This window comes from Echiichthys vipera (genome assembly GCF_963691815.1).
Source record: "Echiichthys vipera genome assembly, chromosome: 6".
NCBI lineage: Eukaryota > Metazoa > Chordata > Actinopteri > Perciformes > Trachinidae > Echiichthys > Echiichthys vipera.
In genome coordinates this window covers 17,333,331-17,361,287 of record NC_139831.1, presented here as the reverse complement: position 1 = coordinate 17,361,287, position 27,957 = coordinate 17,333,331, and the positions used below count along the sequence as shown (strand labels likewise).

Sequence of the window (27,957 nt, the reverse complement as noted above, 5' to 3'; positions counted from 1 at the left end):
TGAGGTGTCTTAAAGTGGTGAGCTGCTTCAAAACAGCTTTCAGTTAAACACAAAGGAGGAGGCGACGCAGACTCTCTCTCTAGTCTCAGCGTTGGGATGAATACTTCCCTACGACGATTTGAGAGTTGTGCAACGATGTTGACAGATACTGTGGGAAATGTTCCAGAGGAAATGCGGATTGGACACTATCCAGTGAAAAATATAGGAAGTGAGGAGAGAAGAACATTAAGTTTTGAACTTTCTATCAGCTCAGTGAGGTGCAACAAAGACAAACACACAGTAGTTTAGAAACATGTGAAACCACATAGCAACCTCGTAGTAGCCTATATAAGACTTTGGTTCAAAGCCTCTGCAGTGTTTCAGTGATTTAATTTGTAGTTTCGAATATCTAATTTGCACACAAAAAACACACACATATGAAACATGAATGTACTACTACTCTACAACATTCCAGCGAAAATAAAGATAATTCTTGATTTACACCATGATATATAAACATTATTAGACATCTCACTCGTGTTGCATTAAGATACAAGCACATTTGGAATACCTGAAGTCTCACACATTTACAGTCTTTATCGCTCATATAGCTTATATGTGTTTCTAAAATCTTCAAAGAGTTGGCAGTGTATGCTGATCGCTACTTATAGACATCATAGGTAAAGCTTGCATCCTAACATCCATCTAATTCTACAGGAAATGAGAAGTTAAAAATGTGCCACACACACAAAAAAAACGTTCACATTGTCAAACATGAAACATTGTCCATCTGATCCGTAACAGATCCACAGATTTCCCTGCTAGGTTCAGTTGTAGTCCCTGCTCCTAAATCACAGTGAACGCGGCTTAATTAATTACGAAGTGGAACAATCACATGTTCCTGCCGACTCACAGCTGCTGTAAGTGTGTCACAAGAAACGCAGCTGTGACCAAAGCACAGGGAGAAAAAAAACAACATGGTTGTTTGTTTGCTTCCTACACGGTCAATTTAGCATGTTAAAAACAGGGAGAAGCCTTCGCACTGTTTGGATGTTCGATTATAATGATCAGAATAAAACCTAACTTGTCTAGAGCACATAGAGATAAGACGTAGCTGCTGCTGGTCCAGTGTTTGTGACTGATGGGTTGCTTCCTCTAAGAACAAACTTTACATGCAATAAAAATAATGAAAAGGAAGTGAACCTGCTGACAAACCTGACTAACATCTCAACAAAAACAAGACGTCCCCTGTCTTGGGGCAGTAATAAAAAAAATGGTAATAAACACAGTGTAGGCTACAATATATAATCAAGAACACTCTCAGAAGAAAGGACAAACAGATGATCCTGTGGGGAACAGATTATACCTCGAGTACACACACACACACAAGAGTAATAAACAGTCTGTGAAGGGGGAGTTATGTTTAGCATACTGTACAGCTTTGGGTGCTTGTGCAGTTTTGTTGACATGTTTCCTCCTTTCTTGTCTGCAGTCGGTCTTTGGATGTGGCGGTTTCTAGTCATGGTCTGCAAAGAGGCAAGTCACATGCTCGCTGCAGCTGCTTCTCTGCCTGGATAGCAGGAACAACGGGCAAAAAATAGCTGTGAGGGCGACTCTCTGCAACTGTCCGGCGGTTAAGAACATGCTGCGGTACTCTGGCCATGAACTACAGCTGATCCCACTTTCCTGATGCTTGGTAATGAGTGATGATTCGCTGATTGATCGGCGGTTGGGAGCTTTCAACAAAACTGGTAGTTGTTGGTCTTCATCAGAGGCTGCTCCTCTTCCTCGTGGTCATAAGACCGGTCACAGGGGCCCTCACAGCACTTGGGCTCGTCACACACTTCACCCTCCGTGACCTGCTGCTCCACATTCTGGTAGATTAGCTGTGGAGAGGCAGCATTAGGATGGTGAGACTTGATCCAAGATAGCCAAACCTCATCATAATATTCAATTTTTTAAAGTGCATAGGACTGTCTTCCTTGGAAACAGCACCCTAATAAGACTTTATCACAAAAAAGTCTAATTAATTTAATTGGTTTCACAGTTCTGCTAAATGTGTTGTGATTTAGGGACAATTCAATATAAAAAGGAGAGTTTCCTGAAGACATTTTGGCTGGAGCATCACATGTTTCGTTCCATTGATAGTTTGGGCAAAGCCAGACTGAACTTTGTTTCACTAACTTACCTGTTCATGCTCAGGTTGGTCCCCGAGTAGTCTTTCGATCATCTGACTGATTTTGCTAAACGTTGGGCGCTCAGTAGGCTCCAGATTCCAGCACATCTTCATGATCATGTAGCTGAAACAAAAGTGAACCATACTTACATAGCAGACAGATTTATTTCTATTTATTTTTCTATTAGATCCCTGGACTCTCCCTTTGTACTTAATTGTCACTTCTCAAACTTTGTGGTGTAAAAGCAGTGAACTGTATGAAGCCAAATTAGACGAATAAGGGGAAGCTTAGAGGTGGTGACATAGTTTAATAAGAGAGACTCGTTCATAAGAACCCCTGCCCCTCCAGTCCCATTTTGCTGCCGTGAAATAGCATTTACATGGCTTCCTAGCTTTGAGATCATGTGGCTAACAGGCAGAACCGAGGCCCGACACACAGCAGAACACAAGATGATGATACTCTGACTCAGATTCAGTGCCCTCTGTTTCTATAGTTAAATGGGGGGGGCAGCCATGTCAAATCAGCACACACAGATGATAGGGCCGTCTGAGATACTGGGGGAAAAAACACACTTTTTATCCTCTCATTCAGGCTTGTTAAGTAAAGAGTTTTTGGCTTGTTATGTTTCAGGATGTTTAAGAGATATCCCAAACTATAATCAGAAAGAAAATCAAATGAGACATAATGGATCTTTGTTCTCATGTGATGAAGGTTTTTGGAAGCGCACTATTTGAACTGTTTAATGTTGAAGTCAATGTGGGATCAATTATTTGTGCAAATATGTCTCAGTTAAAGGGGAACTACAGCCAATTTCAAAAATTCATACATGTTATTCCTATGGTCTAAGACAGTCCACAACTCTCTCCCAAATCCTAAAACTAGAGTGCTAAAACTCCAATTTGTGATGTCATCAAGTATAAAGTGTGGATTTTCTGTTTCAGAACTGAAAACACAACTGTAGAATAAATCATTTGGGTATAAAAAAGAAAACAAACAAACCAAGGTTCCCATTCAGTGTCTATGGAGTAGCTCCAGAGTCCAGACAAGTTTGAGACTTAAAGTTAAATTCCGGTGTAAAATCATCCCAAAAATCATCATCAGGCTCTTTTTAGGTAAATATACTCATCAAATAAGCCTTTGAGACCATTTTTAATAAACTCCGGGCTCACTAACTACATTGTTGGTGCTTCGGTTAATGTATAAGGACTCTTATCATGCTACTGCAGAGGTTTGGTGTTATTTGGAGCAGTATTAGCCTGTTAGCCTATTAGCGACTGTTAGCGGCCGTCCCGGATTTCTCTGATAGTAGTTCGTACACAAAAATTTGCCTGAAAAAGAGCCTGGGATGATTTTACACCAGAATTTCACTTGAAGCCAGGTTTATGGTTGTAGTAGTGTCCCCGGCATGAGGGCTCCCGTGGGAGAAATTACGTCGCCGCATATTTCGCATCCAGCATTAAGGCTAGAAAATGTATCAGGGCACTTGGTTGTGCACTTTGGAATTTCTGTAACTACTGCTGGGAAGACTGGGCGAGCACTTTTGCCTATAAAAACATCTGAATGATTTTTTATGTAGAGACCACAGGGACAGCCAAATTAACTTAAATATGTGGTAAGAGAGCCATCACACTGGGAAAAAGAAGAGGTATTTTGCTGGTTGTCACCATGGAAAAACATGATGCTAAATAAAGTGGGCAGTAATTTAAATTTGGAGGTATGTTAATAACCACACTAGCCTACTCCTACCATTACTTTTTGCTTATTCTTATTTGCAAGAATAAGCATTTTGGAGAGTACAGCAACCAAAAAACGTTGAGCATTAAGGTTGCTGTGCACGCTTGTTGCTTGCACGCCATTTACTGAGAAGCCGCGTTGAAAAAGCTGCAGGGATCGATCTTCTCTGTGAACCAGACTTTATGTGGCTGAAGGGTCGAGCTTACATCTCAGTCGGGGCAAAGTTCGGTTGGCACATCTGGTAGCCTCGCTTCACCATCTTGTAGAACCTGGAGTCCACAGCCATGCTGGGGTAAGGACTTTTGCCTAACAGAGGATCATTGACAGCAAGTTTAGCAAGCAAATCATGACATTAATGTGTGTAAATGTAGGGTACATAAAGTACACATGTGTCCGGACCTAAAGAGAAGATCTCCCAAAGGAGGATGCCGTAGGACCACACGTCACTCTGGACGGTGTAGACACAGTCGAAGATGCTCTCTGGAGCCATCCACTTCACTGGCAGACGGGCCTTCACGCACAATGTAAAAAAGTACACAAAAAGTGTTTCTTAATGTAGTTTATAACTTGGTAAATGCGAAGAAAACTCATGATCTGTTCTATTCGAGGGCTTACATTGCCTTTCACCACGTAGTTGGAGTCATTCATGATGTCCCGCGCCAGGCCAAAGTCACAAATCTTAGCCTCTCTGTGGTCGGTCAAGAGGACATTCCTAGCCGCCACATCTCTGTGAATACACTGCACACAATCACGCACACAGTTTGTCTCGGGTTTTAGTCTCACACATCAAAAGAGAAGAATAAAATCACAGAACAGTATATCTCACTGTAGCATGAAAAATTATGATCACATATATTGTCAAACTACGATGATGAGTAGAGATGAAGAATGTATTGGGAAATACCCCTAACAGCTTCCTCACATTATATGATTTCACACCCTTCATTCATCATATATCATAAAAAAGCAATACTTTTTCATGCAAATTTGGTTGCTTTTTGCATAAATCCAGTGGTGCATTGTTGGTAATTTTTTCTGTTTTAGATGTTTGTTCACTTAGACCTCTTATATTGCTCACATTTTTAGCAGCCAAAAAGTCAAGCCCCTGAGCCACTTGATAGGAAAACCTCAACAAGTCGTCAATGTCCAGCGGCCAGTCAACAGTCTCCTCACACACAGAATCTTGACAAGAAACAGACAGGAATAATGTTAGTAATTATGTTTTTATTATGGATGCACTTTTGTTAATCTAAACTGGGATTGGGGGGAGAAAGCTTTTTCACCTGGAGATGATTCCACATTGGGTATCTGGCTGGGTCTCATCTCTAAGTAACTGCTTGAAGATGTGCTGGAGATCCCACTGTCACTGTTGGATTGAGAAAACGAGAGAGTGGGATGTCAGAGATTTGGTGTTTTTGTTTGTCTTTAGACGGCGCATCTGATCCCGTGACGTACCTTCTAATGAACTGCTTTTGACTGCAGACGTTCTTGTAGTCATTCGAGTCCTCTGTATTGCCGGGAACGCTCATGACAAAGTTCTCAAAGGTCTCTGCTTTCTGGCGAAGAAAGTTCAGGAGGTCGCCGAGGCTGCAGTACTCTGTGATCACAAGCACCGGTCCTGATGAGGAGGCACAATATGTTATAACCCTTTCAACAAAGAACACACGGTCGCAAGCAAATTACTTTTGCTAATTTTCTGTGAACTTGATGACTTTCATAAACATGTTTTTACAATATTCTACATCACAATACAGAACATATAGGGAGGGCGCTGTCTGACCTCCGTAGGTGCAGGCTCCCAGTAGATTGACAATGTTCTTGTGGTGTCCTAGGTGGCTCAGGATCTTCAGTTCCGACATCAGAGCTTCCCTCTCATCTGAATGGGCACTGGCTGCAGAGACACAGTGTAGATTGCCACCATATTATCATCGGTAACATTTTCTCTGGAACAAAAAACCATCTCTGTGCTAACATCTCCTCACTTTTTAACATTTTCACAGCTACACGCAACACGTTGTCTTCCTTTCCCAGACCGTAGGCTGTGGCCTGAACAACCTTTCCAAAAGCTCCTGCACCCAGGATCTTCCCTGATTGGACAGAAAATATAACGAGAAACCATATAGTCAAACCAGGTCTTTTTCACATTTAAAAGCAGATTTTTACAGGTTTTTTAAAATTCTATTATGTATATATTTACTGTTTCCCTAGAGCACTAAATAATTGTTTGAAGAGTGCATTTGAGTCAATTTAGGATAACACGGTGCAGACCTAGCTTCAGCTTGTCTCTCGGGAACTCCCACTTCTCGTTGTAAGGCAGCTGAGTGGGGTCAATGAAGGTGTAGTTGTTTCCGTCTCTTGCCTCAATGATCTGCCAACGGATCTCATACCTAGGTTTCTGAAGACAAAAAATAGGAGCAAATGGAAGTAAACTGCAGAAACAAAAACACAGCAAATAAATAACCAGTGTCCTGTGGAAATATCTGTGTGTAAACAACATTTAGACTGCTGTTTGTTTCGGTGGTCAACACCTTACCTGTTTGTATTTGTACAACAGAAAAATCAGCAGCACAAGGAGGATGGCCAGAACGCCCGCTGCTCCAGTTAAGGTGGAGGTGAAGAGTTTGTCTGGCAATCAGAGGAAGATCAATATGAACTCATTTTTTAACTCATGTAAGCTGTTTGCACTGTATAGTTTTTTGTTTTTTTAAAATGTGCAGCTACATTAAATAAGAACAAAAGAGAAAACTTCAAAAGGATCTGCTGACCATGACAATACAATTTCACAGCATTAGATTTAGTTTGAGCACCATATGACTATACAATAGCACTTGTGATCACCTCCTGAAAGAGAACGAGTGATAATCAAATTATCCGATACTCACCAGAAACGTCCATTGCGAAAGTGTCACTGCTGACGCCGGCGAGGTTGAAGGCCACACACTCGACCGTCATCCTCCGGCTGGACGGCCCCACGGTGAGGACGCTTTCCACTTCCACGGCCCCGTACTCCTCCCTCTGGACCTCCACTGTGGGAGCCTGGAGAGGGATCGCCAGCTGCAGCCCTGTGGTGTTTTCATTGCACCTGCCTCATTACAAAACACATACAGTCAGACAAAGCTATGATTGGTGAAAGTGCCAGCTAAATGACATACGCCAAACCACATGACATTTTTTCCTGATTAGTTTTTCCCTGTGCAGTGAAACTTACGTAGGCCGTATCCCAAAGCACTGGTACCAGATGATTCTTGGAGCTGGATAGCCAAACGAGGTGCAAGTCAGCGTGGTTATGTTTTCCCATCTAACCACAGCAACAGGTCTCTCTGTTAGTGAGGAGAAAAATGATTGTCAGATTTATTTTCCTTTTTTACCTGAGAGAACTTAACCATGCCATGTCATCATGACTGTGTTCACTGATGGGCTTTTTGTTTACTTACGATACATTTGGACTTGAAATGTGATGGATGCATTGGCCAAGTCGCTCTTGGCATAGAAGGTGTATTGCCCCTGCTCCTGTGCATTCATTCTCTTAAGCTGCAGACTAGCATGGTATCTAAAAAAAAAACAACAACACCAAAACGATCTTTGAACTGCGAAAAAAAGAGGAATTTGAAGTGACTCATTCTGCAGCTTGAATTCAGACAGTGCTAATGTGTCATCGCAGAGTACATCGACAGATTAAAAAGAGAACACAGCTCCTTCCTCTAGCATGACCTGAGCAAATATAATGACCTTGATGTCAAGTTCACCCAAAATGCAGCATATTTCAAATCCAGAGTAGCTTCCTCTTCCTATAGTACAATACGATTGTTTATTTAAACTGTGCTGGCATCTTGGAGCAATAAGTTGCAGAAATTGTAGATCTGGACTTTTTAACTTATGGGTATCTTCTCCTAAGCTGACTCCACCAGATGGATTATTCACATGATTCGCATTTGCTCAGCATATCCATCTGGAAACTCTTTTTTGGAGATCTTTTGGGAAGGGGTAAAAATACTGATTGCTGATTGGATAAACCATCTGTCTATCACCACCTATGTTTGTGATAGACAGGCCAAATCAACTAATCAGCTCAACAAAGCATATGACATACTAACTGAACGGCAAAGCTCAGAAAGTAAACAACATGTCGGTAAAGGATATTGGCACCTTTTCCTCAGAGAAAAGCCTTTTTTTTGCTATTCTTTCAGAGAAGGAACACTCTCTAATTCTGATCAAACTTGCTCGATAGCTGCGCTAATGTCATCCATGGAAGCCGGCATGTTGTTTACACTGAACAGTCACACTTCGACCCGCCTCAAAACCAACGCTGATTGGACTGATCTGTGAGTAAAATACAATGGAGCTCACAAGAACAGGATGGTCTCACGAAGCTAGTCCTCTCCTATGTTACCATCTCTCTCTCTCTCTCTCTCTCTCTCTCTCTCTCTCTCTCTCTCTCTCTCTCTCTCTCTCTCTCTCTCTCTCTCTCTCTCTCTCTCTCTCTCTCTCTCTCTCTCTCTCTGTATTGTACCTGTTGTTGTATCTGATGAGCTTGTGCTCCTGTGTGTTGGGGGATGTCGGGGTGTGCCATCTGTGCTCTGTAATCTGCGGGTACGCTTCGATGAGCACGGCAAGCTCCAGATCTTCTCCCTCGTTCACCTCCACTGACAGACCCTGGTGGGTCAGTTTAGGGGACAGCTGGGGCAACAACCTGATGTAGGCCTTGTCTGTTTAGAAGAATGTTTTATTTTTTTTTAGTGGTTGATACACATTCCTGTGTTTTCAATATGACAGCAGGAGCGATTATTTTCTGTGGCTTACCTACAACCAGTAAGTACGTCGTTGAACTGTTCACCCCTGCTTCATTAGTGCCTGTGCAGGAAATGTTCCCTGTGTCTGCCAGGTCCACAGCGGGGATGGTCAGTATGCTCTGTATGTCCAGGCGATTTTCTCCACTGGAGCGAACCTTCTCCTCTATCGTTGGTTTCTGAAGGCAAAAAGAGGAAACCAAATTGAAATTACGAGTTCAACGGGCAATCAAGAAAAACTCCTGAGATGCCTCATACTGACCGACTTGGTCGTGTACGTCCAGGTGACGTTGTAGTTGAAGTTGGGGTTGTGCGTCGTGCAGCGAATCTTGAGATCCTCTCCAACAATGCGCACATACTCGTCCGTCTCAAGGAGGACGTATGGAGGGAAACGAAGCTCTGGAGCGAGAGAAAAATCACAAATGAGTAACAAACTCGATGCAAGCATCATTTCAGATTACTCTCTGACAGTTTTGGGTGATCAGTCCTAACAACCGAGTGGCCTTACTCTGAATGACGTTGATGGAAAAGGCCTTGGAGATCCTCTCTACTCCATCGACCTTGGCCGTGCACACATAGTCAGCATTGAAGCTGGGGTGGAGCCTGTGGATGAGAATACCACGGTGCTGGTTGACTGTGAAGTTCATCCCCGATGGCACGGATGTGCCATTGTCCATGCGAAGGCCCAGGTCTGTGGCTTCCGGGTCGGTCAGCAGGCAGGGCAGCAGATAGTCTTCACCCTCTTTCTTCACCACCCGCAGGGATGTGCTGCTGGTCCAGAACACGCGGTTTGGATCTAGTAAAGAAAGGGATGGAGACAATTCATGAAGCGGGAAAAAACTGGGAAAAAAAACTGACAGCAAAGTTTCCAGACCGATACTGTAAAAAATACTGTAAAAAACATATTCAATTACAGTAAATACAATGTAATCTTCCTGATTTTGACTTTAAAATGTGCTCTGTTTTGTTTTGTTTTTACAGTTTAATTCACTGTAATTTCACAGCATCTGTCTGGAAACTTTGTTTTACAGATTAATTTTTTTTACAGTGTTGATCATAAAGTAATGGAGTAACGTGATATTATAACTTCAATAAATACTTGCAGAAAAGTAAATACCGGTGTGGACAATCAATACTTCATCCAAGCACTTACATCTCAACATTAGGAACTACTGTTGTGTTCATTTATCTGAGCTCACCTTTAACGTACACATGCACTGAAGAGGTCAGTCGCTGCGACCCAGCAGTGTAAGCGCACGTGTATGTCCCAGTGAATTCTGCAGAGGGACGTTCCACCTTGAAGGAGCGGACGTTCCCGTTGCCCTTGGACACGAAGCGTCTGTGTTTGGCTAGCCTTGTTTGCCAGTTCACAGGCTTGTCACCCTCACACCTCAGGTCTAGAGGGGTCCCGGGTGTGACCACCACCTCAGAACTCTCCACCACTTTAGAGTTGAACTTGATCACCGGATGCCTCCATTCAGCTGAAGGAACAGAAATACTGTATGTATTAATGATTTCATTTATTGACTGTTTAGGCAGCAGAACAAATATAACAAAAAAGACTTTGTTGTTGAAATTCCTAGAGAGTATAGTTGACCCTAATGAAGACCTAGAGTCGATACGTGTTGGTCAGTAAGAGTGCCAGTATGCTCGAAGAATACATTTTTTAAATAATTTCCCCCGAAGATGGAGTGCCTTGGTGTTTCCGTGGTGGTCTGCACCAATAAATAATCAAGCAAGACTTCCTGCATGTTTTTGCTCTATTATTTGTTTCTTTGTTGATAATTCAAGACTTTGTTTCCGTTCAAGTCATTTAAAGAAAAACAACTGAGAACCAAGCGCTGTCTCGCCTGCTCCATGATTCACATCTATTTTTGAAAGCAATCTGATTCTGAATTCAGGAAACAGATTGAAGACTTGGAGCCTGATAACATCCCTTGATCCTTCTCACTTCTGCATTTTACAGCGCTGGAGATGTGAAAACAATAATGGCACTTAACAGGCCCTCATGTTCAACAAGAAAAATAAGAGAAGACATCAGGAATCTAAAGTGTAGGAAAAGGAAGTCATATTTTTCAGGTATCTTTGAGGCAACTCAGAAAGACCCTAACTAAGAGTCTCCTGAGAGAGTGAGGATGTTTTTTGGGGGGGCTGGACCACTTTTAAGAAAACCCTGGAGAGACTGACATGCCTTTGCTTTTAACCTGAAGCTTCCTCTCATTTAGTGTTCAGTCTGCACTTTCGATGAAGATTATAAAAGTGTCCATTTAGAGGTTTGGACAGTATGTTTTGAAGATTGAAGCAGAACTGAGATTCCATCTTCAGCATTTTTTTGCTGTTCACAACACACATAATGAAACTAATCCCCATTTTAGTACTGAACCTCCTGATAGTTGAATGAACTATTCATCCAGCCCCAAAATGAACCCAATCACACCTCCCTCATACTGTAATGCGCCAGAAAGCAAAACTAATTTGTTCAGCCATAATTAAACCAAACAACAGATGCTTTTATGTGCTCAAATGCAAATACATGAAATCGCAATTTGATGCTTGGCGGGTGATAGTAATATATGTAGTGTTCAGAGAACCAAAATGGGGGGAAAAAAGAGAAAGAAAGCCTGTGTGAGATCTCTGTTTCTCAACTCCTCTGCACTGACCACGAGTTTATGCCATGAAATGAATGATGAATTAATTTGAGCGTAATACACGAAAAGTTGTGTTTGAGTTTGCATTGTTAATGTATAACATTGTGGTGCAGAGAAAAACGCCCTATAAAGAATATAGCTTAATGCAGTTGAATTCAATTTAAATCTATTTCAACCAAACCTTTTAGAGTTTTTTTACATACCTAATCCTAAATGTTGTCAGACTTTTTTCGAATCAATATGAAAATGATAAAGAAACTTCTGTATGGGTTGTCTGTTTTACAGTGGGCCTCTTCCTCTTGCATTGTTATATTTCAGATTGTTTAGATCCACAATAAATGTAAAAAAAAACAAAGCAAAAAAAGTCAGAGTCAGAAGAAAAGGTGCTGATGCACTGCAACTTTAGAGCTTTAGCTTTCTTACCTGAAGCAGCAGAGGCCACAATCCCCAGCAGCAGAGCGAGGTAGGACTGCATCCTGGATCAACTCCAAACCTGCAGTTTGAATGTTAATGACAGTGTGCTACGACAAAAATACACTTCTTTTGAACTGCTGGAAAGAGGAATGAGAAAGACACTTCTGAAGAAGTTGTGGTAACACTTGTGCCCTCTCATTAACTTCTCTTTTCTGACCGGTCAGTGCAGCTTTGCATGGAAAACGTGAATCTATAAACAAGTGACAGACCGATACATCGACCGGAGGATATTTGCGTTTTTTAGGTGTATTGGTATCGGCCGATGCGGGCTGCTGCGTTTGTTGATAGTTTTTTCCCGGCATTATTTACAGACAGGTGTCCACATGCAGCCACATGTTGCTGGAGACGCCTTTTCAGTTCAATAAATGTTCCTTTTTTTAAAAATTGACTCTCGTAACATCTGTTATCATCATTGTGTAATTTTTATGATGTATATTGATGGAGGAAAAGTTGTATCGGCTCTAGATAAGGGCTCAAGAAAATTGGCAGTCAGTCTCAGTCATCGACTAAAGCTGATGAAAAAAATAAATAAATAAATAAGAAAATCGGCATCGGCCCTAAAATATCCATAGCCATATCATTGATCCCTACTATAAACAATCGATTCCACTGCAAAGTCTGTCTTTTAAAGTGTGCAGTAAAATCAAGAGAAGAAAATACGTTGAGGAAGTATTTCATGATTAGAACTGGGGAATACAGCTGATATTAAATGCATTATGAAAGCATTAGTCATTTATTTCAGAAGTACTCACCTGCAGATGTTTTCAGTATCCCAGGGTTTGGTGTTTCCAGCATCCAGAGCTGACCCAAGGGTCCCTTCTTCTCTTTCTGTTTGCCTCTGCTTTTCTTCTCCCCTCTGCTTGTTTACAGTCTCTTCACCACAGCAAACTTTCCGACAGCAAGTGGTGGAGGGTGGAGGGAATTGGTGTTGGTGTGTGTGTGTGTGTGTGTGTGTGTGTGTGTGTGTGTGTGTGTGTGTGTGTGTGTGTGTGTGTGTGTGTGTGTGTGTGTGTGTGTGTGTGTGTGTGTGTGTGTTTGTGTGTGTGTGTGGGCGGATCAGAAAATCATGCTCTACAAATTAATAAGTCAGTTCCACTTTGCCACAGAAAGGAGACATCCACTGAGGTGATTAGTCTCACCTCAGTGGACCACGGCTTAGCTTTTTGAGAGTGGACTCTCAAAGAAGAAGAGGAAAGGAAAGTCAAAGGTCTCTTATAAATCTGATCAGATAAAGGCACTGAGAGATACGAGAGTGTAGAGTGAGAAAAGTGAATATTAACTGCACAGCAGTCAACTGCTGTGATGAATCAGAACTTTTTCCTTATGTTTTACATGACGGCATGGAGAGACACGTCTTACGCATCCCCTGAATGTCCCTCCATAAATGCCTCATGTTAAATACACAGACACTCAACACCCAGACACAAAAACAGCTGTTAGTGTTTATGACCCAAAATCATGTTGGTTATGCCTGTCACTTCAAAAAAAAAAGTTCTATCAAATTCAGTCATCAGGTTAAGTCATCATTTCACCCAAAATATTCATTTCTGACAATACTTGACATTCAGAGCATTGATATAGCAGTAAATCAATATTTTCTATGTAAAGATATAGTGGAGTAATGGTGTACTGAGCAGAGAATTAACTCTCTCTCCCTCTGTGTGTATGTGTTGTAATCAAGTTTCTCTGCTTGTTTTAATTGTCGGTCCAACAGTTCGTGCATGTGTGTGCATGTTAGTGCATGTGCATGCCTTTTAAGTATCAGATGCTGAATGCAGTGTGGAGGCTCTCTCAGCACACTGTCTTTTTCAGTATGTCGAGTACAGCACCTTTAATTACAGACTAATGTAATAATATAAAAAAATGACATACATACAAGACAAAGGACTCGCACTTCAGGTGCTACTATGATAATACACATTTATTGTCACATTTACAACATATAAAATGGCACATATAAAAAAATACATTTGTAAACGTTAAGAAGAGCTTTGGTACCATAGCTTGTGATACAGTGATCTTGTGCATTTCAAATTGCTACAGAAAATGTGTTATCTTAAATGGTGGACTATTGTCGGCGTTATAGTGTTGACAGTTTAAACATTATGTGAGTGGAGGCTATACAATGCAGCAGAAGACAAAAAGCATTTGTTTTTCATGTACACATATGCCTAGTCTGTGGAGTACAATAGTCCTTCATATTAGCAAGCAACATCGGCTGCAAGACAAGCATCCGTCAGTCTACACAAAGGCACTCGTGTGCCGTCTTGTGCTAAGGCAGTGATACGCTGTATTTAGTGTTTTCACTTGAAACAGTCACCTGTCATCACAGAAACTGATTTACTGTAACAGCCACATGTTTAAGTCAAAAGTTGATTCTCAGTTGAACTATTCAGTCTTTATTCTGGAGTATATTTATATCTTCATTATTTATATCCACGTGTTTCTAAATAAAGTGCAAATCTGGCACAAAACTATGTATTAAACCTATACAAAATAAGTATTAAAAATTCACAAATGACATATACATTTCATATAATTCCCACAAAAAAAGAAAACTGGAAACATCTGGCACTATGGCATATGTAACTAAAAAGTATTTTCATAGTAAAACAGTGCATGTAGAATCTGTCTGTGTTTTATGTCCGGGAAATAACAAAAATATTAAAATACAGTGAATATAGCTGTCGGTCGTACTTAAGGGGGAAATGCAACATAAAGTTTAAATTCAATTTATCACTTACCCTGGCTGATTGTGTTTTTTGGGACATAATATTAATTAATCAGATTCCCACTGGAAACAAGGAAATTACATGTTGTTTTTGTTTATATTGGTGTGTTAACAAAAATACCTGATTTTCTAAAAACCTACACTTGTTGTGAAAAGTAAAGGGGGCCTGTCATGCACAGAAGTCGAGAGCGACTGTCATTGCAATTATTATTTTTTTAATTCCATTACTTCGATATAAAAAACTAATTATATCGTTATCTTGAAAAAACAAGCTTCGTCATGTTTGTCTGAGTAGCAGGAGTTTATATGGGTGCACTGTAGTTGAACTACTGGTTTGACTTTAGTGCGTGACACCATGACACTCCTAATCTCTGATAAACATTATAAGTAATAAGAGGAAAAGATCTTTTGTTGGGCGGCACGGTGGTGTAGTGGTTAGCACTGTCGCCTCACAGCAAGAGGTTTGAACCTGGGGCTTTGGAGTTTGTATGTTCTCCTCTGCCTGGGTTCTCTCCGGCTTCCTCCAAAGGCATGCAAGTGTTGGGTTTATTGGTGACTCTAAATTGCCCGTAAGTGTAAATGTGAGTGTTTATGGTTGTCTGTCTCTGTCTGTCTCTATGTGCCCTGCGATAGCCTGGCGTCCTGTCCAGGGTGTACCCCGCCTCACGGCCAATGTCAGCTTGAGATGGCTCCAGTCCCCCATGACCCCGTCATGGACAAGCAGTTGATTGATGGATGGATCATTTGTTTTCTTGTGATAACACAATAAGGAACTCGTGATCACAAGAAAACAGTATTAAGATAATAATTGCAAGCATGGCTGTTCTCAGCTTACGTACATGTGTCTGAATATGTCTAACTAAAAAAGCACATAGCTCATAAGGCCTCATAAGTGACTGTCTACAATAGACACTCATCTTCTCTTACTGTAAACTGATTCCAGGAGTGTGAGGAGAGTACCATATTAATTTTTTCCAATAAATGACTGGATGATAACATCACTCTCATTATTTGTAACCATTTTAGTTTCAGAGGAACAAAGAAGGGCAACACTTTTTGAGCGCTTAGTGGAAATACAAAGATTGCCTTCTCAATTCTGCTACATTTTAGTTTAGTTACGTTCCCTTTTTCAGGCAGGTTTAAAAAGAAAATTCCCAAAAAAAGCTGATGTTTTTTTCTGGGTTCCTACAAGAAGCTGTCCTCTACCTCTGGCGTCCCGGAGGAGCCCAGCAGAGCGTCTCTCTCACTGGTCTCCTCCAGCCTGTCCTCTTCTGGCAGAGTGTCAGCAGTGTCCTGCGACAGGGAGTCCATCTCCTCCTCCTGAGCCAGAGAGCTGAGGGCGGGAAGACAAACACAAATTCACATCGTGCACTCAGTCACGTATGAGTCATAGAAAGACACACCAGAGTCTGTATTTATTAATATCTGTTTGTTGTGCTGATTTGGACATCGTTCCTCTTCATTCATTTTCCTTCCAGCAACCACAAGTCACATTTTAACCCAAAACTTAAACTACTCACCCATTTTGAAAACATTTAAATGCTTTATAAAGTATTTCCAGTGCAGTTCATGAAATGTTAAGTATGTCTTGTAGTCATAGACATTAAACTCCCGATGAGAACTGATTTGCTGCAAGATTGTTCAAATGTTTTTTTCTTAGAAATCACTGATAAAAGAGGCAGTTACTCTGTACTTCTTTAGGATGTTAAGCAGATAATATCAAAACAGCCTATAAAGTCTGAAAATAGATTATCAGTCAGTCTACTAGAAGTGATACAACTGTCACTGTATGAGCCATAACCTCACAATTCTTAAGAAAATTCAAAGGGTGACTGTTTAAGAATTTTGTTATTGTCTTATTTTGATTTTAAGACACTGCCTGGCCATGAGATCCATGAGCTGTGATTCCACTTAACTGTCAAGCTAATTTTAAGTAATGTTTTTTAAATGTGACAAAGAAGAAATGCGAATTAGGGCATTTCTATCAACTGGTTTGGAGCGAATTATTGGTTGCTTCCAGAAAACAAATCGCCTTGGCCATCTAATTCGTCTACAAAAGAAGAATCGAGAGAGATCTTCAGAAATTTGGTTCAGTTGGGCAGTTTAATTGCTCTTTCATGTCAGCTTGTATTGGTCGTGTTTCATTCTGTCCGAAGACAAAGACATGTTATATCCGAGAAGTCACCAACAGTGGAAACAGCTGATCAGTCACGTGAGTTCAATTTCCACTACATCAGAACTTATTCAGCAGAAAAAGAAATTCAAATTAGATGTGTTTCCATCAACTGTTTCAGAGCGAATAAACTATACTGCGTAGCTTCGTCAGAAGGCGCCGCTATACGCTACACATGGCTGTAAGCCGCCAGTAAACAGAGCATATAAAGTCTAGGTTGCTAACTGGAAACCACACAACCTCGTTCATCTAAACCAGGGGTGTCAAACTCAGGCCCGTGGGCCAAATCTGGCCCGTGGTGTAATTATATTTGGCCCTCAGGATCATATCAAGGTTCTGTGAGAGCTGGCCCGCGAGTTTAAAGCGCACACACCGCTACTTTTCTGCTAACAAACATGAGCATCTATGCTACCAGTCTCTGCAGACAAACTTAATCCACCCCTCCCCAAAAACGGCCAAAAGAAATATGGAAAACAGGAGCTTTCAGCAGCGGTGGGAGGCAGATTATCTGTTTATGAAGGTAAAGAGCTGTTTGTCTCGTCTGCAGAGCCACTGTGGCTGTAACCAAAGAATAAAACATAAGAAACACCACGACAAGTAGAAGGAGCTGCACTGAAAAGGTTCAACATTACACATCTGGAGAGAACGGAAACATACACATTTGCAGGGGTTTTTTTTCTTGTAGATACTGAGTTTGGCCCACAACTTTGTCCCAGTTTTTAAATTTGGCCCACTGAGAATTTGAGTTTGACACCGCTGATCTAAACGCTTCTACGAGAGAAAAATGCAAAGAGGTCTTCAGGAGTTTGTTTTCAAGTAATTTCAAGTGATAGTTCATTCATGTCAGATAATATTGTACATGTTTTATTCTGTCTGGGGACAAAGACACGTAACTGGAATATCCGAGAAGACAGCGACAGCAGAAACAGCTGATCAGCCATGTGAGTTAAATGTTCACTACAACAAAAGTAATTTGCAAAAGGTGTTTATGCATCAACCCTATTTTCGTAAATGGCAAAATCCACCTCGGGGAAATATAAAAGCTTTTACTGCATTTTGCAAGTTTTATCAAATTTTGCCAGTTAAATTCAGCTTTCCTGTTGAGATACTTCAAAATGCCTGGTAACAAACACATCAGTCTGTGGTCCTGGGCCAACAGTCTTCTCTATCACTCAACAGGGTCAAAGACCTCGACCCAAACCACAAGTAGGTACAATCTATGATCTAAATGCTGCCAAAGTTCAAAACACAGGGTTGGACTCCTCTACTCTGTCCGTCCCAAACTGATCGACTTCTTAGAACACTAAACTAAACAACTGAACCCAAGTTTAGTTATGTGTCATGAAAAAAAAACATTATATATATAAATATATATAAGGCCATCTTTGCTTGACTGTATGTTTATATCTGCCTCCATAATACAGCTATTGTCTCAGCTCAACATCTGGATGAGTGGGTGTGTGGTGGGAAAAAAATCTGCTCTTGTTAAGCAAATACATCCCTCTTTTTCAACAGCTCTGTACCTTTCAGGGCTTTCTGACGGCACATCGGTGAAAATGTCCTCCGGCTTCGGGTCTGGGATGGGAATGATGTATTCGTTGTATGAAGTTATGACTTCCTGTGTGTCTGTCTCTTGCCTGAACTCTCTGGGGCTGGGGCTCTGGTTGTAGGGGTCCGGGGGAACGTAGAGGGGGGGTGGGGAGCCGAATGCTGGGTTGGCAATTGGAAAGGGCGAGGAGAGTCTGGGTTTGGTGCGGGCCACTGCCGGGTGGTCGCTCTTCAGGAAGGTGTCATTGACTTGGCTGTATTTCTGTTGCCAGGGACAACAGTGTGATTATTTCAGCAAATAAACAATAAAGGATTTCATTAATAAACAACTTGTGAGCTTCAGGGTGCAGAGTGCGGATATGAGACACTGAGCACCAAAGATTTTACACCACAGCATATTTACTTTCTTTCTTCTTTAGGAATCAGTGAGGAATCAAACTGGCGGACTCTACTAAGTGAACTATAGTTAGCCTTAGTCCAAGCTCACAGTTCTGAAGCTCTGGATGCTGCAGTAACAGTCTGAATATAAATAAAGTACCTTTTTGTAGCTGTCTGCCAGCATATTCCCAACACTGTGGACCAGAAAGGAGAAGTCAGGCCTCTTCTCAAACTTCTCATCCCAGCACTTCTTCATGATGTCGTAACTGCAACATGAACAATATACAACTAATTCATTTCTTAATCTACATTTCCATGCACGCTCATTTTGCATCTCTTTATTGTCTGTATGTCTCTTCGATAGTGTGTGTCTGGGGGGCGGAGGGAGGGGGGGCAGGTTACAATGTGACTTACACTTCATCAGAGGCATGGGCAGGTTTGGCCATTCGGTAGCCTCTTTTCAAAGCACTGTAGAACAACTCATTCATTGGTAAATCGGGGTAGGGGGTTCCTCCTGCAGGAAGCATTTTAAATCATAAGTCATGCACAGGCTAGTAATCTATAATACATCTAAATATGAACTGTACATTTAAACCATCAAAAAACAAACCATCTAAATTGATGGACTTTTTTTTCTGAGGAGACCAGCACCAAATTATTATTTTTATTATTGTTATGATTTATTTTTCAGACCCAATCAGTCAAATACAGACAGGGGAGTGCACTCACAGAGGCTGGATTGTGAGTTTGTTTTTCCACCACTCTTGCTTAAGCTGCATATGAAATAACTGTCTCCTTTGTTTTCATCATGGGAAGACTTAAAATAAATAAACAAATAAACTAATGAAAAGCTCACAATACCCTGAATGAGGAAATGCGGATTTCAAAGCTTGACTGTGCCTGATAAGGTTTAGACCTCATATGAGTCTTCAAACAAACTCTTATGTGCTTTCATTCAGTCATGGAATTTGAAATTTGCTATACAGATTATTACACTGTCATTTTAGAAACACTGACGCAAATGTACAGTTTGCCAGAAGAATGGAGGAGAAGTCTGTGAATATTTGTGTGACTTCAAAGAATTAACAGGGAGTCAAGCAGACGAAAACCTTACAGGGTGACCTTTATAAGCAATTAGAGAAGATGAATCCCTCTTATGTGTAAATCGGTTTCCATTTGAATTTTGTTAAATGGCAGTTTTTCTGTGTAAATGCGCATAAAAAACATGTGTGTTTTTGGACTGACCCAGTGTGAAAATCTCCCAAAGAAGAATGCCGTATGACCACACGTCGCTCAGTGTAGTGTACAAGTTATGGAAAATACTTTCAGGTGCCATCCACTTCAAGGGCAGGAAGGTCTGGAAGAAATCAATTAGACATTAGGTAGTTGATCAGGTTATAAGAGTCCAGCTTGCACTTATCTGCTGCCATTGCAGACCCACTACTGATCTAATTCGGTAGTATGTGTTAAGCTACGGTATTATTTGATTTTGGTTCAATTATATACATTACATTACATTACTCCATTTAGCAGCTGATTTGTCCAAAGTGATTCTCTAGAAGTGCATTCAAACTTGATAGGAACAAGAACCAAGGTGTCATCATGCAGTTTTTACATTTTTTTTTGATGAGATGTAAATCTTTTATGATTTTGCCACTTACGCTGCCTTTAGAGATGTAGTTGGAATCATGCATAATGTCTCTGGCCAGGCCAAAGTCGCAAATCTTCACCAGTTTGCCCTCACAGATCAGCACATTCCTGGCAGCGAGGTCACGATGGACACACTGTGGTGGAATAAAATTGAATAAAATGAAATAAGTGCATTGGTTTTTGTTCAGATTAAACAAGATATAAAGTGTGAATGGGTGACTTGTATTGGTGATCATAGGTTATCTTCAGACCGAGCCAGGCTAGTACTTCCCCCCTGTTTCCAGTCTTTATGCTAAGCTAAAAAAAAATAAGCTAAGCTCACTGGCTGCTTCTGTTTTGGCCTATCATTTAATGAATACAATTAGATGATTTGCCAATAGAAATATGAAGCAATTCATTCTAGCAATCCACACTGCGTGCATGTCAGTACACACAAAAATGGCCGCCACCATCTGACCGTCCTGCTATGTTGATGTGAAAGGGAATGTCCTTTCTACTTTGATTCTATTTCCATGGTCAGATATCACCAGCAACATATTTTGCAACATTATCTTTAACGTCCTACATTCTTGGAGGCGAGGAACTCCATCCCCTTTGCCACTTGGTAGCTGAAGCCCAAAAGATCGTCATAGGTGAGAACTGAAGAATCGCTGATAGCCAAGTCCAATCTGCCGCTACCTGAACATGATGACAAGGTGAGATGACAAACATGAGGAGAAGAGAAGGTGAGGAGCATCTCATGATGAAGACATTGTTGTTTTTGTTGTTGTTGTTGGGAGAACTCTGACCATCCTGTGACTGCACGGACTGAAATGAAGCTCACGCCATTCATGTGCCGTTACATTTGTTGGTGCTTTGTGATCAAAGACTAGAGGGAATGCAAACTGTAGTTATTGATTTATGAGGCTAAAAACAGTCTATGTGTTCATGAAATGTCAAGAACATAAAAATAATTTCCCCAGAGTTCCTCCATTGTGTGCAGCAGATAGACAGTCATTGTTGGCCTCACACCATACTGTCAGTTCTTCATACTTATGATCAATTACAACACTGGAAAATTAATTATTGTCAATGCTACAGAATCTTAGGACTTCGATAGTAAACAGAACCACAAATCAAACCTTGTTCCTGATAGATGTCCTGCTGGTAGGGAGACTCGTATGGAGACGGCTGGATGTCCGCGTACTTGATGGTGTCCATCTGCTCCTGCATGGGCACGTAGAGGGTGGGCTCATCTTTACTCATGTCCATGTATCCTCCATCACTCTCACTTCCGAAGGACACGTAGCTGGAGGGATATATGAAGAGTGAAAAAATGCAACGTGGTCTTAAAATCCACATTTGTTTGTTTGTCAGTCTGCCCTTGTGTCTGTCTTTGTCTCTGCCTGTCCATCTGTCTGCCTGACTGTCTGTCTCTTTTCTTCCTCCCCAACTGGTCGAGACAGATGTCCATCCTCCGTAGAGCTGGATCTGTTCGACTTGCCTAATGTGAAAGGGAAGCTTTTCATTGCCACTGTGTGCACAAGATTGCTGGATTAGTACTGTATATAATAACTATAATAATTATTACTATTTTTATAAAAGGTAGTATGGCTTGTTGCTGCTCATGGGGGAATTGTTGGGTCTCTGTAAATAATGAATAAGTCGTAGAGTGTGGTCTTGACCTAATCTATATTATATATATAAAGTGTCTTGAGAAAACTTTTGTTATGATTTAGCACTACAAATACAATTGAATTGAAAATTGAATTGAACTGAATTTATTTAAGGTTCTCCATCATATCACACTTTATATGAGGACAGGCTCTGTTCTTCTCACCCTTTCCTCTGGCTGAGCGGAGTGCTTCCTCCAGAGATGAGGCAGCCGTCGTCTTGGTTCTTCTCGGCGTAGTACTGCAGGAGGGTGTGCTTGTTCCTGTGCAAGTAGTCCACCAGGTCGCCGTAGCGACAGTATTCAGTCACAAGGTACAGTGGGCCTGATTAGGGGAAGAAGAGAAATCAAAATGTGGGATTTATCAAACATTTACAATTAAAAGTTTCACTAGAGGCACACTTACTTTTCATTCAACACAAATATACATTAAAAAGCAAATATTAAGATGGATGATGTCAGTTAAATATTTAGGAAAACCTTAACAATAATAGTAACTAAAAAGGGTAAATGAAGTGGCTATACATTGTATTAAATGGCCAAGATTAGTCAGTAATTCATGTTCTACATTGGTCAATTAAATAATATTGTATAAGGTAAGGTCAATGATCATATATCGAGGGTTGAGAACCAGAGTGTACTTTTTAAAATAAATGTCAAAATATTTTTCATTAAGTTTTTTGTCACCCACATGACGTCATGAAGTTTTAATATTAAAGCTTGAATATGTAGAATCTTTATTAAAAGCTTTATATATATATATAATTTTTTTTTTTTTTTTAATACAACCACAGGGCGTTTTGAGGGGTACAGAATGAAAGTATTTCTTTTCCATAAAAAAAATGTAGTCTTAAAGTTTTTTAATTCTTTTTACTGGTTTGACAATGACTTAATGTCATGTTCTGTTTACATTTTACCAGCCATTAAGCGGCTGGCGTTGCAGGTTGCCAGGGTTGTCTGTTGTTGAGTGCAGCTACTGAGGGCTTGCACTGGGTGAAATGGAATTTAACGATCCTGCAGCTGCTTATTTGTCCCAGCAGCTGAGTGACCGGAGACAGGCAAAAACAAGAGTCAATATAGGCCAAGCATTCACACAATGGACTGAGATAAAGAAGTTCAACGGCATCAAAACGCACGCAGAAATAGCTACGTTTCTCCTTGATCGGTAAACTAACTTTCATGTTTACTTGCTGTAACAGTAACTGTCAATCAAACTCCTCTACAATACTTTGTATGGTGTGATTTGCCGGAGGGGATGGGTTCAAACAGGCTCAAACAGACTCCGGTCCCTGTAGGCTACCAGGCCACTGACGAACCTGGCAACCTGAGTGCTGGAATTATGTTTTGTTGTTGCGACTACAATCTTGAGACACTAGATGGCGATGTTCTGCTCATTTTACATATTCAACCTTTAAAGATTGAATTTAACAAACAAAGTCAGGATAAAGCATGGTCACTTTTTGTTTTGGCTCTCCTATAAATGTGGCCAAATGTCACTTACAAACCTCTGATGCTCATGCCATGATATGGATTATTTAGGTTTTTGTGTCTGTTAAATTTTTTAATGTATTCTAATAAAAGTTACTATTTGTGAATTAAGTAAGTTAAGAAGTAGTAGTAGAATGTACAATTGAAGCAAACATTTTGTCTTGCCATTAAATCTGTAACTAACTTTTATATAACGAGTGTTTTTAGTCCAAACAGAACTCAGACAGCAGCATTTTAAACCATGTGTATGTGTGTTTACATTGTTCCTTTTCTCTTCAACAACCTCTGAAGATACATGAACGTTTGAACTCTGCGTGAAATCAAAGCGGTCTCACTTCATTTTCTGAGGCACTCAAAGAACAAATGTCTGACGCTCCATGAAAAGGGACAAACCCATTTTCCGCAAATGCAAATCTATTTATATCCTAAACTAAGCATACATGATTTTTTACAGTTACATTTTCAACTATCAACGTGGCCTCCTGTTGCCTCTTCACTTGAAAAAACAGGAAAAACGAGAAATCCTACAAACAAGCTAGAAAATTCTGCAAGAAATTTGAACTGTGGGCTTGACTTTTACCCATTCTGATACTTGGTGCACATCCCAATGCTAAGATCAAAAGTAGTTAAAGCAGAAGTTGGCTAGTGGTATTAGTAGTAGTAGTAAAAAATACTGTAGTAGAACATGATAGACCAGAGGTTTCCAATCCTGCTCCTGGAGAGGTACTGTCCTGCATGTTTTAGGTTTCTCCCTGCTCCAACACACCTGAGTATAATGCTCTGCTCGTTATCAAGCAGCTAAGGCCAGCTCTGTGAGAGCCAATCAGAGGCCAGCTCTGTGAGAACCAATCAGAGGCTAGCTCGGTGAGAGCCAACCAGACGCCAGCTTCAAAAGTATGAAAAAGCTGAATATTTGATAAGAATATTACAAAAGCTGAATAGCGCTTTGGGGTGAACTGGCATTTGTCCAGCCTCCTGTCTTCACGCCATTGTTTGTCCATACAGGGACTCGAACCAGCAATCCTACAGTTCCCAGCCAAATTATGTGATATATTATGTGTTATAAGACAGCCCTGATGATATGATCACATATAAGCTATAGTATAACAATGTGTAACATTTGAAAAGAATACTTAAAAAGCTGAATATGTTCAAAAGTATAAAAAAGCTGAATTCTCAAAAGCCCCGCAGCACTGCCCAGGAGGTTAAATGGCACCATACAGGGTAGTATCAGTCGTAGTAGTAGTAGGACCTATATACATGACTTAATGGAGAGACTAAAGTATGTGTCTCTGCACTAAAATGCAATTTAAATTAACATCAACACCCACTACTTTGTGTAAACAGAAGGGTATAATCAAAAAAATAGTTAAATACTTTTATCTCATATAGAAATCATATCATCCTGTTATATTGTTTGTCTCAATATTATTCATTTCTTTAATAATCACAAACTATATTTCACTATCTGGTGTTGAATTAATGTAACAACATTCATTCACATTATTGAGCCTACGGTCCACTGATGAAAGCCCTTGTATCTGCAGATATAGAAGTGGGTAACACACCTGTAATTACAGATTATCGTCATGGGTGGCGCCAGAGAGCCCAAAACAAAGATGGTTAACACTGAAACTTAACTTTAGATCTTGTTTTTTATTTATTTGATAGTGATAACCTCAGTGGGAGGTCAGTAACCACAAAAAGTTGCATTTTCTTCCGTAAAATGATATTTATATTACCTTTTCCGATAACATTTTAATGAAAAAAAGTGTTTTATGAGTGCAAAAACAAAGAAAGGAGAGAAAGAAGAAAAGCACCCCGGTCAACGGCCCAACCAGGACAGTTTCCCTTGCTCACATCTGATATACTGCATCAAACTGCAACAAACCATGAAGCATCCAAATTAACATGCTCGTTTTGTTTTGCTTTGTTTTATATGCTCACCATTTTTGGTGCAAGCTCCCAGCAAGTTCACGATGTTGAGGTGAGGACCCAGGTGACTCATGATCTTCAACTCTGACATCAGAGCCTGAGTCTCACTCCTCCTGGCTGTAGCTGGATTGGGGGAGAGAGAGAGAGAGAGAGAGAGAGAGAGAGAGAGAGAGAGAGAGAGAGATGCATAAAACTAGAGCAGTATGAGGCAGGTATGAGACCAGGAGAAATAAACACACAGAGCAGGACACACTGCGTCCTTGCCAAACTGCTCAATGACCCGTTGGCTGAAACTCAAACCAGGCTGACAACCTATCTAAAGCTCAGCAGGCTGCTGCTCTCTCTGTGCTCGCAGTAATATGGCACTGATGTCACGATATTTGACAGCTACTGTCTGCAGAGGGGCTCTCCTATGGTCTCTACATTGTAGGCACATGGCTTTGGACTGTGTTTGTACATTGGATGTCTTACATTTCAGCATTTTCACGGCCACTTTTGTGCTGGACTGGGAATGAGTGAGACCATACGCATTAGCCTCGACCACCCTGCCAAAGGCTCCTGATCCAAGAGTGCGACCTGAAACACAAAGAAAGGCTCAGTGGGACAGACTGTGAACGGAGCACATGGTAGACCTGAAAAGGAAGGGAGATCCTCTCTGTTCATTAGAATATGAATGTAAACACTTTTCTCTTGTAACCGGATTGAGCAGGTCATAACAGACGGTTGAGGTGACGCTCTTCTGCAGAGGTCTGACCATGCAGCCTGTGGGCCCGGGAAGCTTCCTGTTGTTAAAGGAGCAGCTGACTACCAACTACACAACATCAAAAACAAAGAGCTTTCAAAGTGAGGAGGGATTAGAGCCAAGAAGATGATTTCAACAAAACATTACACATTAGTAGTCTAGCCTCAATAACGCTCAGACGATGCACAGCACTAAAGTCACCTCATATATACTCGCTTCTTTGCTCTTCTCCGCAAAAAGTCTGTTTGGTCAGAAATGAACAAGTGCTATGGACAAAGTTAGAGTTTCAACTAACAATCACAGGACCTTAGCAAAGGCTTATAAAGCAATTCATACAGTATATTGATAAAATATAAATAAAAAAGAGGGAGCTATACCAACACAAAGATATAAATAAATGAATTAATTATAGATGTTTTAAATAAATCACAACTTAACAAAAGCAGTAAAAAAATACAAAATAAACAAACAACAAATAAATAATAATCACATTAATTATCAGTAATCTAAATTGATTCATTCATCTATTTCATGCATGCCACTACAGGCTTAAAATGCAATTGTTATTTGCTTTTTGCAAATTGATGAGTCTAAAATTGCCCGTAGGTGTGAATGGTTGTCTGTCTCTGTTCGTCTCTATGTGCCCTGTAATAGACTGGCGTCCTGTCCAGGGTGTACCCCGCCTCACGCCCAATGTCAGCTGGGATCAGCTCCGGCCCCCCGCGACCCCGACAGGAACAAGCGGTTGAAGATGAATGAATGAATATTACAATATCTGGGCAATGAGCTTTTCATTTATTTTTAACTTAATTAATTAAAAGCATTAATTAAGCATTATTCATCTGTGTTTATGTATGATATTACAAATTGTTGTAATTACATATATACTCACATACTTTGCCTATTACTTCTATCAGCTCTTTTTGTCAAATTAATTATTTGTATTGTCATTTCAATATTTGAAATGTATACGTGATGCTGTCTTTTCATGTTTGTATCTCTTTCTTATGGCTCTTCTTCCGTTACAAGCAACTTAAATTAAATAATTAATAAGTAAATATGGAACTTCATATTATTTTTTTCTATTCCTTTTTACTGTATATATGTATGTATTTTTATTTTGTATATGTGAAATCACTTTGTAGACTGCTGTTTTTAAAGTTGCTCTACAAATAAAGCCATTATTATTATATTATATTATCAGTGTTCTGAGCAGCCCCTCCTCTCCATCCGTCCAAGGCGACTCACCAAGCACCAGGTTGTCTCGGGACATTTCCCAGGCCAGGTCGTAGGGCAGGTGGATGGGATCCACGTAGATGTACTCATGACCGTCCTGGCTCACAGACTCGATCACCTTCCATCTGATCTCGTAACGAGGTTTCTGAGAACACACGCAAGAGCAAAACTGAAACACCGATACAAAAGGCTTCATTTGTATATTTTATTTCACTTTGGATTTAATTATGACGCGTGAAGAGGAACTAAAGAAAAGTTGATGATTGAGTTTGTTGAATTTGTTTCTCACCTTCCTCCACACAGCAATGAGGATGATGATGGATATGATAATGATGACCACTAAGGCTAAAACAGCAGCCAATACTGCCACCTGGGAGTAAAGTGCTGCAACAGGCAAAAGAAAGAAAAAAAAAGAAAAAGGCAAAGAAAAGGGCTTGAATTCAAACAGAGGAAAATTAACCAAATTCTCAACAGACATAAAACTTCTCATTATAAACATGTTGGGAATTATTTTGTAGATAAAATTAAAGTCAAACTGATATAGCTTAAGGAGATATACACATTACTTTCCGCCCCTAAAATATAAACTCTAGTTTTTTTTTACCCAACCACTATGAGTTTGTTTA

The 27,957-nt window shown here is 40.4% G+C and overlaps 2 protein-coding genes across 3 annotated transcripts in view; both read right to left on the bottom strand.

The window, feature by feature from the left end:
* Window positions 1-63: 63 nt before the first annotated feature.
* On the bottom strand, window positions 64-12,679 carry csf1ra (colony stimulating factor 1 receptor, a). Its single transcript, XM_083915836.1, has 22 exons — window positions 12,552-12,679; window positions 11,749-11,818; window positions 9,877-10,158; window positions 9,186-9,473; window positions 8,940-9,076; window positions 8,691-8,856; window positions 8,401-8,596; window positions 7,325-7,440; window positions 7,099-7,210; window positions 6,773-6,972; window positions 6,424-6,515; window positions 6,159-6,285; window positions 5,873-5,977; window positions 5,671-5,781; window positions 5,346-5,508; window positions 5,174-5,256; window positions 4,969-5,072; window positions 4,506-4,628; window positions 4,290-4,401; window positions 4,097-4,196; window positions 2,168-2,279; window positions 64-1,865 (listed from the first exon to the last, which is right to left on the bottom strand). The coding sequence occupies exons 2-22, from the start codon at window positions 11,798-11,800 to the stop codon at window positions 1,719-1,721; spliced, it is 2,928 nt and encodes a 975-aa protein (XP_083771962.1). The 5' UTR covers window positions 11,801-11,818; window positions 12,552-12,679; the 3' UTR covers window positions 64-1,718.
* Window positions 12,680-13,731: 1,052 nt separating this feature from the next.
* Window positions 13,732-27,957, bottom strand: part of pdgfrb (platelet-derived growth factor receptor, beta polypeptide) — a 30,641-nt gene continuing 16,415 nt past the window's right edge. For both annotated transcript variants that reach the window (XM_083915834.1, XM_083915835.1), the window contains exons 11-23: window positions 27,621-27,715; window positions 27,344-27,476; window positions 25,825-25,929; window positions 25,366-25,476; window positions 22,099-22,255; window positions 21,401-21,567; window positions 20,845-20,957; window positions 20,291-20,413; window positions 19,875-19,986; window positions 19,044-19,143; window positions 18,790-18,895; window positions 18,227-18,513; window positions 13,732-15,863 (exon numbers count right to left, since the gene is read on the bottom strand). In XM_083915834.1, coding sequence (XP_083771960.1) covers window positions 15,716-15,863; window positions 18,227-18,513; window positions 18,790-18,895; window positions 19,044-19,143; window positions 19,875-19,986; window positions 20,291-20,413; window positions 20,845-20,957; window positions 21,401-21,567; window positions 22,099-22,255; window positions 25,366-25,476; window positions 25,825-25,929; window positions 27,344-27,476; window positions 27,621-27,715 — 1,757 coding nt within the window. In that variant the 3' untranslated portion in view covers window positions 13,732-15,715. The remainder of the gene's footprint in view (window positions 15,864-18,226; window positions 18,514-18,789; window positions 18,896-19,043; window positions 19,144-19,874; window positions 19,987-20,290; window positions 20,414-20,844; window positions 20,958-21,400; window positions 21,568-22,098; window positions 22,256-25,365; window positions 25,477-25,824; window positions 25,930-27,343; window positions 27,477-27,620; window positions 27,716-27,957) is intronic.